This window comes from Rhincodon typus, chromosome 48 (genome assembly GCF_021869965.1).
Source record: "Rhincodon typus isolate 14 chromosome 48, sRhiTyp1.1, whole genome shotgun sequence".
NCBI classification, from domain to species: Eukaryota; Metazoa; Chordata; class Chondrichthyes; order Orectolobiformes; family Rhincodontidae; genus Rhincodon; species Rhincodon typus.
The window spans coordinates 955,337-966,728 of record NC_063379.1 but is presented as its reverse complement, the minus strand read 5'-3'; the positions used below and the strand labels follow the sequence as shown (position 1 = coordinate 966,728).

The 11,392-nt window shown below is 43.6% G+C and overlaps 2 protein-coding genes across 2 annotated transcripts in view; one reads left to right on the top strand and one right to left on the bottom strand.

Annotated features, from left to right (window-relative positions):
* Window positions 1-360: 360 nt before the first annotated feature.
* Window positions 361-5,248, bottom strand: LOC125488039 (GPI-linked NAD(P)(+)--arginine ADP-ribosyltransferase 1-like). Its single transcript, XM_048620803.1, has 2 exons — window positions 5,142-5,248; window positions 361-3,121 (listed from the first exon to the last, which is right to left on the bottom strand). Exons 1-2 carry the CDS (start codon window positions 5,185-5,187, stop codon window positions 2,322-2,324), a joined length of 846 nt encoding a protein of 281 aa, XP_048476760.1. The 5' UTR covers window positions 5,188-5,248; the 3' UTR covers window positions 361-2,321.
* Window positions 1,634-11,392, top strand: part of zfp91 (ZFP91 zinc finger protein, atypical E3 ubiquitin ligase) — a 70,196-nt gene continuing 60,437 nt past the window's right edge. Inside the window, exons 1-2 of the mRNA XM_048620735.1 lie at window positions 1,634-1,814; window positions 2,920-3,065. Of these exons, the coding sequence (XP_048476692.1) occupies window positions 1,634-1,814; window positions 2,920-3,065 (327 nt within the window). The remainder of the gene's footprint in view (window positions 1,815-2,919; window positions 3,066-11,392) is intronic.

Genomic DNA, 11,392 nt, shown 5'->3' with positions numbered 1-11,392 from the left:
AGATCAGGCTGAGAAAAGAGGGTTTCTGATCCCAACGTCCAGGAAAATGGATGTCTCTTTATTCCATTCCCTGAGATACTTTAGGAACATTAGAAAACACATGTGAAGGTAACACTGTGGCTAGAGAAGGTGAAGGTTAATATTAGGCATGAATATAAAGCCCAAAATCCATCAAATCTACTGTAAAAGGAAAAAGATAAGCAGACAGTCACAAGGTCAGGAGGGGCTAATTACACCGTGTGTAAAATGACCAACAATCTTATAATAAAGGACACCATGCAATCTGTGCATCAGCCTCTTAACATTTGCAACCCTTTGACTAGGTTGATTATTTACTTAAAACTTCACAGTGACACATGATCAGTTAACAATTGTTCAGTTTTATTTTTATGTATATTTTTGATCCAGAACTAACGTACATTTCGCCTTTACAGTTAGGGAAATAAATTCCAGTTGTCTAAACTAACTTTCTGTGATACCATTCGTGTCTCTACATTCACCAAATTGAGTAGCAAATACAAAGAATCAATTGAAGAGCGCAATCTTTAATATTCATTATGTAGGATTTTGAGATTAGGTGCCCCATGTGTCAATTTGCTAAAGCCTCAGGGCCAATGGAATTTGTGAAATACATGTTCTACAGTAGATGTACAGCTATCCAAAACCTGAAGTAAATGAGACGTGACTAACTAAAGACGTTAAACAAAATAAAAACCGAAAGAACTGCGGATGCTGAAAGTCAGGAACTAAAACAGAAGTTGCTGGAAAAGCTCAGCAGGTCTGGCAGCATCTGTGAAGAAAAAAATCAGAGTTAACGTTTCAGGTCTGGTGACCCTTCCTCAGAACAGAAACAAAATGGTTTGTAAAACATAGAAACCAGCAGCTAGAGTAGGCCATTCAGCCTTAAGCCAGCTCTGCCATTCAATATGGTCATTATTGATCCTCTATCTCAAAGTGTATTCCCACTTTCCTTCCATATGAAACACCTGAGGACTGCAAGTTATTTGAACTCCAGCGTAGGAGGACCAAGAAAGGGAAAAGAGAATATGAACGCAAGCTAGTTAGGAATATCAAGGTAGACTGTAATAAGCCTTTTCAAAAATGTGGAAAAGGAAAATTTACCCGGGAAATGTTCCCCCAGTACATGAGGGAAAGGAGAATGTGTAATGAGAAACAGGGAAATGCATCTGTCTGTGTGAAATACCAGGGAGTTGTGAAACAGATGAAGTAAAACAAATTGGAGTGAGTAGAGAATTTTGTGTTAGAAGGCTAACTGAATGAAGGGTTGGTAAAGCCCTTGGGCAAAATGAGATTCAATTCTGAGTGTTGAAGGAGATGGCTAGAGAAGACAGGGGAGGGAGAAAGAAATATCTTGCAAAATTGGACAGATTCTGGTAAGTTTCATGGTGACTACAAAGTAACAAATGTAACCTCACTATTTAGTAAGGGAGGGACAGGGGGAATGGAGAAATGCAGCTTTGTTAGTTTGAGATCAGTCGGATGTTAAATTTGTGAATCTTTATAAAGAGTGTGAGAGCTGGAGATTTAAGGAACTGTGATAAAATTGGACAGAGTCAACATGGAATTATAAAAGCTGAAATCCAGTTTGTCAAACAGGTGGAGATTTTTGAGGATGTTACTTGTCGCATTTGACAAAGGAGAAGCAATGGGTGCGGAACACTTTTCCAGGGTCCGACATAGGCTCGTAAATGAAATTATGGAGCATCCAATTGAGGATAAGATACTGCTGCGAGTGAAGACGCTGTTAACAGACAGAAAGCAGAGTGTAGTAATCAACGTGTCACTCTCAGGCTGTCAGTATGTAACTCACAAGGATCAGTGCGAGGTCCACAACTCTTCACATTCTATATTAATGATTTCAATATGGGGCCCAACTGTAACATTTTCAGATGTGGGAACATAAGGTGTGAGGAAGGCCCAAGAAGGCTTCAAGAGACCATAAGACCATGAGATTGAAGGGCAGAATTAGGCCATTTAGCCCATCAAGAGGATGTGGGCTTCCCAAGAAACATGGTGGATGTCATATAATGTGAGGAAGTGTGAGGTTTTCACTTTGGAAGAAAAAAAAGTCAGCAATACTGAAATGTTGCAGAGAGAAGGGTCTGAGGAAGGGGATGCAGAGCAGTGTTCAAGGCAAGCTCGGATCTGCTCAATAGCACTGGAGCCTCCAGAACTTCCTCACTTTTATATTTTACATCCACTTCGAGCGACGTGCAGGGAGAGAGCCAGACCTTACACTGAGCTGGGGACAAGAGGAGGACGGGTTGGTGAAGATAGAACTGCAGGAATTGAGTGAAATCTCACCCAGAGATACAAATCAGGGCTGTCAGAATCCACAATCCACTGAAAGCTGAGTTTGCTATCCCCTCATTGGGCACCACCACTAGCTTCCCACTCTTCCCTATCTTCAACCTCATCTGTTTTTCTTCCTTCGTCACCCCCGTCAGAGGAACACAGTTGCCATACGTCTCGGAAGTGATCTTTCCCACGATGAACAACTCGTAGGGTGGGATCAGGACCTCATCCTCCGAGGGGAAACACGAGTATTTTTGGATTCGTACTCCATACTGGGTTCTGATGTTGAATATAGTGTTCGTCTTTGTACTGGGGTTAATGAATTTCCGGGCAACATTTTCATCCAGTGAAGAAGAGGCGAAGATACCAAAGCGCATCTGTGACCCCTCAGTGCCCTCAGCCAGATGTTTAATCCCTCGATAAACCCTCTTGGTCTCTGTGGGGGATTTGCTTCTCAGTTCCTCCAGGGCAGTAGCTAGCAGGTAATGATAACTTTTATACTTGAAGTTGTTTTCATATGTCATCTCATCGGCTCCATATTCCCTGACTGCATCGTTGAATTGTCTGTAGAATGGCTTCTTTCTGGGATATTGTGCCGTATAGGCATAAACCGCGAGCATGTGTTCCTTTGTGAGGCCACTGGCAACAGGGCACTTCATATTATTCTTGGCATTTTTCCAAACATCACCTGTTTCATTCTGGACGTGGCTGATAGCCAGCTGATCGGATTCTGTACTGCGCCTAAAGATGTAAGCTGCAGAACTTTTAACCATATCCAGGTGGATAACATCCTCAAGACCATGACCTATAGAACAAAATAGGAATGGGACCTGGAATTACTTTCTGCAGGGAGCATAGGACTGTAGGAAATAGGAACAAGAGTGTACTCTGCCATTCAATGGGACCATGGCTGATCTGACATTCCCCTCTCCTGCCCTTTCCCCATAACCATTGATTGGCAGGTTAAATGGGGTAATTGAGAAGGCATATCATACACTTGCTTCTATCAGTCGTGGTACAGATTCTAAGAGCAGCGGGGTGATGTTGGAGCTGTACAGGACTTTGGTGAGGCTAGGGATGGAGTACTGCATGCAGTTCAGGTCCCCACAGTATAGGAAGGATGTGATTGTACTGGAGGGAGTGCAGAGGAGATTCCCCAGAATGTTGCCAGGGATGGAGCACTTCAATGATGAAGAGAGGATGGGTAAGCTTGGGTTGTTTTCATTGGAGCGGAGAACACCATAAGAAATAGGAACATTGGGAAGGCTGTTTGGCTCCTCAAGCCTAGTCCACTGTGCAATCATCTGCGAGAAGAAATTCCTCCTCATCTCAGTCTTAAATCACCTTGCCTTAATCCTCAGTCTCTGTCTTCTGGTCCTAGACTCTCCCATGACGGGAAACATCCTCTCAGCTTTGACCCTGTTGAGCCTCTTAGGAATCCTGCGTGTTTCAATGTAATAGTGAAGGCTGGGTCTTCAAATACATTCAGAATGGAGCTGGATTATATTTTGGTGTAAAAGGGGGTTCAGAAGGAGGAGAGATAGCAAGAAGTGAAGTGAAGGACACACATACTTCAGCCATCCTCTTTGTCAAAGACAGCCATAGATTTAATGATTGATTCTTGCTCCTGTTGTTCATGAGTTTACCATCTGAAGGAGTACACTGGACCTCTCTTTATAAGCTCACCCCCAACAATCCATCTCAGACTCTTATGTAGGTCTAGATATTGCTGGAAAGCTTTGAGAATGGAGCTGAAAACCCCAGGGTCAAAACTGTGACCCAGCTCATGCTGTTCAAGAGCTTGACATGAAGTGGAAAGCAAAATCCAGTGATCATTTTTGGAGGCATTTGGAGCATATATTGGGAGTGTCCCCACCCCTAGAGACAGATGGTTCACGTCCTAGGTACCCCAGAGATGTGTCCTAACATTTTTTGAACAGTTTGCTTCCAAATACATTAAAACCTTAAGTTATTGTGAGATTAACCATGATGAGAATCAGGGGCTAAAACAGAAATTGCTGGAGAAACTCAGCAGGTCTGTGGATAGAAAACAGAGTTAGAATTTCAGGTCAAGTGACCCTTCTCCAGAACAACCAGGGGGTTCCGTTGCCCAGGCAGGGGACAATGTGCTGAGAAATGCTGGATAGGCTGGGATGTTTTTCACTGCAGCATTGGAGGTTGACAGGCAATAGAAGTTTATAAAATAATGAAGTATAGATAGAATTAATGGTCGTCATCTTTTCCCTAGGATGGGGAATTTCTAGACCAGGGAGCACATTTTTTAAGGTGAGAGGAGAGAGATTTAAATTTGACAAGGGGAAAAATTTTTTTGCACAGAGGGTGGTTCACGTGCAGAATGAACATCCCAGCGAAGTGGTGGTTTTGGATACAATTACAACATATTAAAAACACTTGAATAAGTACATGAAAAGGAAATGTTTGAAAAGATATGGGCCAGGAGCAGGCAGGTGGGACGAGTTTAGTTTGGGATTATGTTCGGCATGGACTGGTTGGACCAAAGAGTCTGTTTCCGTGCAGTATGACTCTGTGACTCTTTGTGGAACACAGGGCTTGTTCCAAAATCCCATCAACACGATGACCCCTGTCTGTTCAGGAGGTGCTTTAAGCACTGGCACTGCCAAGGGCAAAATATGTCACAGCATGAAAGAGTGTGAGTTACAGTAAGAGACAGCTAGGGAATGAGTATGGTTGGTTTGACAACCTTATCATGTTAACAGCAAGCGGATTTGAGGAAAGTCAAAGCCAGAGCATTCAAGACAGAGAAGAATCTATTGAATTCCTAAGCCCACATTGCAAATACTTACAATTAAAGCAGAGAACAGTCAGCAGAGAAAGGAACAAATTGCACATTGTTCCTCTCTTCTCTTCTAGGTCTTAAGGTGAGCTGACTCCTGTCTTTCTGAGCTGTGTTATCTCAGAGTACGTTCTTATTCTCAAAGAACTTTACTGGGTGGAACCATATTTGTATGGTCGACGTGTGGGATGAGAGATTTTGAAACTGAAGCCACAGACACTGAAAACACCTTTGTTTTTGATAAATACTCCAATGTTTTAAATACATGTTTTTCTTAAGTTGTTAAGAAATGTGTGAAACCAGAACGTAATGCCTTTATTTCCTATTTTCATTCTCTCTCCTGCAGACACTATTTCTCACAGACCGCTCTGTCTTCACACTTATGTTTCTAATCTCATTCTCAGTATCAGTGTCAATGATCTTCACTGACAATAGGTCTTTGGCTTTTTCTCTCTCTTTTTTTCTTCTTTTGTCTCTTTCTATTCCATCCTTCAATCTCCAAAAACTTCGTTATGACCATGTTTTTTTTTGTTTTCACTGAAACCTGTTGAAATAACATCCAAGTCTCTCTCTGCTGCTGGCTCAGGTTTGTTTGAACACATCACTCATCATCAAAAGGAATGACTTGGATGATGTGAACAAATGTGCAGTTTACTCCTTTGCACAAAAGTAGCTGGGGAACTATGTTATGAAGACGGAATAAGGATTCTCTAAAGGATGTGGATTGTTTGAGTGAGTGGGCTGAAAATTGCCAGATTGAGGAGAAGGCGGAAAATGGAGATTTGTCTACTTTGGCAGGAAGAATTAAAAGACTTATTTAAATAGACTTACAAGGATTCAACTGAAGTAGACCATCCGATATAAGAGCAGATTGGGCCATTAAGCCCAACAAGTCTGCTCTGCTATTCAATCATGGCTAGTATGTTTCTCAACCCCATTCTCCTGCCTTCACCCCATATCCTGTGATTTTCCTACTATAACGAGCCTGTCTTAAATACACTCAATGACTTGACCTCCACAAGGCTCTGCAGCAATGAGTTCCAGCAGATTCAATCCCCCTCTGGCTGTAAAAATTCCTCCTCACCTCAGCGCTAAAGGGTCATGCCTTCACTCTGAGGCTGTGCCCTCAGGTACTAGTATCTCATACTAACGAAAACATCTTCTCCACGTCCAGTCTGTCCAGATCTCTCAGTATTCTGTAAGTTTCATTCAGATCCCCGTCATCCTTCTAAATTCCATCAAGTACACTCCTCATATGACAAGATCTTCGTTGCTGGGATCATTCTCGTAAACCTGTTCCGGACCCTCTCCAAGAGTCGCACATGCTTCCTTAGATATGGGGCCCAAAGCTGCTCACAGTATTCCGAATACAGTCTGACCAGAGCCTTATACAGCCTCAGCAGTACAGCCCTGCTCATTCTTTTTTTATCTATTGACTCATGGGATGTGGGTATCGCTGGCTGGCCAGCATTTATATTCTTGCATTTTAACCCTCTCGAAACGAATGCAATCATTGCACTTTCCTTCCTAACTGTCAACTGACGGCTACATCTGATTCCAGCTTCTCTCTCTCAAACTACAGGATGAATTCTATTGTATTATAGAGCTGTCCCACAGGGGTTCCTTCACCTTACGGTCTGCCTCATTACACATCACCCTGTCCAGAATTGCCTGTATTCTCATAGGGTCTACCACAAGCTGCTCCAAAAAAGACATCTCGTAGACATCACATGAATTATTTTTCCTGAGATCTGCTACCAACCTGATTTTCCCACCTGCATATTGAAATCACCCATGGTTATTGTAATAGTGCCTTTCTTGCATGCCTTTTCTATCTCCTAACTTACTTTCTTCCCCACATCCTGACTACTGCTAGGAGGACTGACATAACTCCCATCAAGGTCTTTTCCCCTTTGCGGGTCCTCAATTCTACCCATACAGATTCTATGTCTTCCGACTTGATATCAATTCTTGCTATTGATTTAATTTCATTTCTTACTAACAAGATAACCCAAACAGTCTGCCTATGATTTTGATAAGAGTGTATCCTTGTATATTGTCTGTGATACCCACAACATCGTACCTGCCAATTTCAATCTGTGCTACAAGCTCATTTACCTTGCTTTGCATAGTATGTACATTTCAGTACAAGTCCTGCATTGACTTGCCCCTCTATTAATAATTGCTACCTTATCTGCTGTGCCTGAATTTAGATTCCTGACCCATTTCATACTCTGTCCTATTACTAGTTCTACGAACTTTAATAACCTCTGCTGAAGCCTCCCCCATTTTAACTTTTCCTATAATTCTCCGTACACTGATTCCACACCTCTACAATTTGGCTTACCGCCATATCTACAGCCCTAGTTATGTGATTCTTCAAGTGTCTGGTACCAGCAGGATTCAGATGGAGCCCATCCCATGCGAACAGCTCCCTCCCATCCCAGAACCAATATCCCATGAATTCAAATCCATTTCTTCCAATCTTTGAGCCATGTGTTTACCCCTTTAATCTTATTGCCCCTGCGCCAATTTCCTCATGGCTCAAGTAGTAATCCAGAGATTTTTACCTGTTAGGTTCTGAATTTTAATTTAACCCCTGAATTCTCATATTTCCCTCAGCAGAACCTCCTTCTACCTAGATTGTTGGTGTCTATGTGGACCATGGCAACTGGATCTTTCCCTCCCACTCCAAGTTCCTCTGCAGCCCAGATGAGAGATCCTGAACGCAGGCACCAAGCAGGCAACAAAGCCTTCAGGACTCTTGACCCTGGCCAGTGTCTATTTCCCTGGCTTTTCAATCCCCGATTTGAACTATATTTCTCTTTTCTCCCCCCGTCTCTCCCCCCGTTTCCCTGTACCACTGTGCTGTGGTCAGTTTACTCCTCCTGCCTACAGATCCCACTATCATCCACACAAGGAGCAAGAATCTCAAACGTGTTAGACAAACTCGGGGGCTGAGGCTCATTCAGAACTACCTCCTGGATCCCTCTACCTGCCTCAATTGTAGTCACACCCTCCTGTCCCTGACCACTGACCGAATTCAACAATGTTAATCTAAGGTGTTTGACTGCCTCCTGAAACATAGCATCCAGGTAACTCTCCCCCTGTCATAGTGTTGAAGCTCAGACTCCAGCTCATCAACTCTGAGTCAGTGTTCCTCAGGCAAACAACACTTGTTACAGATGTGGTCACAATGAACCACAATGGATTTCACCAGCTCCCACATTATGCAAACACAACACAGCATCTGGTCTGCCACCTCCATTTTCATTACTTGGGTCTTAAGCTGATTTTTAAAAAAAAAATCCCACTGTTCTTTTAGTTTGTAATCTGTAAACATTTCTCCTACTTACCTTCAATCTGAAGGAAATCTATAATAGGCACTCAAATTAGTTGCTGCCACCCATCATAACCTTATGGTTTACCTTTTGCGCTGGGCCCCTAATGCTGGGCTTCAACGTATCCTGTGAAGATAAAGCCTACAAGCAATGAGCTGATAAAAAGCAAGCACAAAAACACCCCTTCCCCTCTGCACTGAATTTCCACACTGCCTGAAAATTCCCTGAACTATATACTCACTCAAGAAGATTCTCACTCTGAATGTGATCTCTCCTTTCTGATCGTGCAAAGCTTTCAGATTCCCTCATGGGAGAGTCTAGGACCAGAGGTTTAGTTTCAGAAAAAAGGGCACCGATTTAAGACTGAAGTGAGGAAGGATTTCTTCTCTTACAAGGTTGTGAGGCTTCAGATCTCCTGGCCACAGAGAGCTGTGAAGCAGAGTCCTTGTGTATATTTAAGGCTGAGAGAGATAGATTCTTCGTAAGGAAGGGAATTGTGAGATATGGGGAAGAGGCAGGAAAGTGGATGTGAGGAATGTTGGATCAGCTCTGATCCCATTGATTGGTGGAGCAGGCTTGAGGAGCTGAATGGCCTACTTCTTTTCCTATTTCATGTGGTCTTAATGGTGAATGGCTTAGAGGGGAACTTGCAGGAGGCAGTGTTCCCAGGTATCTGCTGCTCTTGTCCTTCTGGATGGAAATGGTAGTGGGTTTGGAAGGTGCTGTCTGAGGATCCTTGGTGAATTTCTGCAGTGAATCATGTATAGCGTAAACACTGCGGCTACTGAGCGTTGGTAGTGGAGGAAGTGGATGTTTGTGGATGCAGTGCCAAACAAGCGGGCTGCTTTGTCCTGAAGGGTCTCGAGCTTCTTGAGTTTTGTTGGGGCTGCACTCATCCAAGCAACTGGGAAGTATTCCATCACACTCCTCACTCGTGCCTTGTAGATGGTGGGACAGGCTTTGGGGGAGACAGGAGGTGAGTTACTCGCTGCAGGATTTCTAGCATCTGCCCTGCTCTTGTAGCCATTGCGTTTATGTGGTGAGACCTGTTGTTTTTCTGATCAATGGTAACCCCTATGAATGTTGAAAGTGATGGTAACAGAGGGCTCATTAGATTGTCTCTTGTTGGAGATGGTCATTGCCTTGATCGAATGCTTTCTCTGTGGGGTAGCTGAGTGCCAGTATTACTGGACCACAGTGTAGGATTGAGTTGGTTTTCAATACCGTAATTAATAATAGTCACTTGATCAAACAAGTGTGAAATTTTATTACATCCTGTTTGAGTGCGGTCACTTATTAAGAAGGATGCAACTGATGGAAATTTTTCTTAAGTAAACAGTAACTGATGAATGTGATACAGTGTTTGAACTGAGCTTCTATTCAAAGACAAAGGAAGCATTTTAAAATGGTTTGGTTTCCAATAAAGTCATATGGTCATAGGGAATATATGGAGTCATAGAGATCAGCAACACAGGAAAAGGCCCTTCAGCCCATCGTGTCTGCACTGGTCAAGAATAATCAACCAAGTATTCTAATCTATTGCTTTGGAACTGGTTATTGACAGTGAGATTTGGAGTCACATAACTGAAATCAATTAGTGTCCAAAGAAATCTGAAAACATGTTATTGGCGTATTCTTGCGACTGTCTATCATCCAAAATGTTCCAAGCGATTCAGTGGAAAAGATTAAAGCAACTGACCAATTTTGGATCTTTCGAATCTTCCTCACTGAATCAAAGCATTGCCGTTAACTACACAAATTCGTCATTAAAGAACAACACCTAGTTCTGATCTGCTCCAGGTGCGGGGTGCAGATTGTGAACTACTCCTGCTTCCCCGGGGAAACAGAGGTTTTTACACACCCCGCCCCACCACCAACACAAGGTGTTCCCGGTGGATCGGCTGATTCCCTGGGAGTATAGCACCAACATCATCTTCATGGGGGAGAGGAAGCTGGGGGTCTCGTTGCGGTTGGAAAGGGGGAAAGATGGCGATGGTAGAGTGCCAGGGGGCTCCAAGCTGGTCAGACTGTAGACCCTGTTGGCCCTGGTTCTCATCTCGATGTAGATCTATCCTGGGAATACCTGCACGTGGAACCTCAAGGTAACAACTGCATCAATAGAATCAAGAAAGGGGAAGGCCATTCTGCTCAGCCATTCAATCAAAAGAAGTTAAGAAAGCTTCATATCCTACTTTGTTCTCAATTGCACTCTCCTGCCCCATTGCCTCATAAACATGCATTTCAGCTGCCTGTCTATCCCAAGTCCTTGGACTAAAGAGAGGTGCCCACACAGAACACTATGGTGATTAACTCACCTCCTGAACTCCCAAAACTGTCCACCATTTACAAGGCACAGGTCAGCAGTGTGATGGAATACTCCCCACTTGCCTGGTGTGTAGCTCCAATAACACTCAAGAAGCTTCACACCATCCAGGACAAAGCAGCCCAGGTGATTGGCACTACATCCACAGATATCCACTCCCTCCACTACCGATGCTCAGTGGCAGTAGTGTGTTCTGTTTGCAAAACGCAGTGCAGATATTTGATAAAATCCTCAGGCAGCAACTTTTACACACACAACCACTTCCATCTCGAAGGACAAGGACAGCAGGTACATGGGAACACGACTCCCTGCAAGTTCCCCTCCGAGCCACTCACCATCCTGACTTGAGAATAATTCCTTCAGTGCCACTGGGTAAAATTCCTGGATTTCCCTCCTGAAGTGCATTGTGGGCAAAGCCACAGCACTTGCGCAGCAGTGGTTCAACAAGACAGCTCGCCATCACCTTCTCAAGGGGCAACTAGGGACGGGCAATAAATGCTGTCAGCCAGCAATGTCCTCCCCGAACAAAAACAAAGTTGCTGGGAAAGCTCAGCAGGTCTGGCAGCATCTGTGAAGGAGAAAACAGAGTTAACGTTT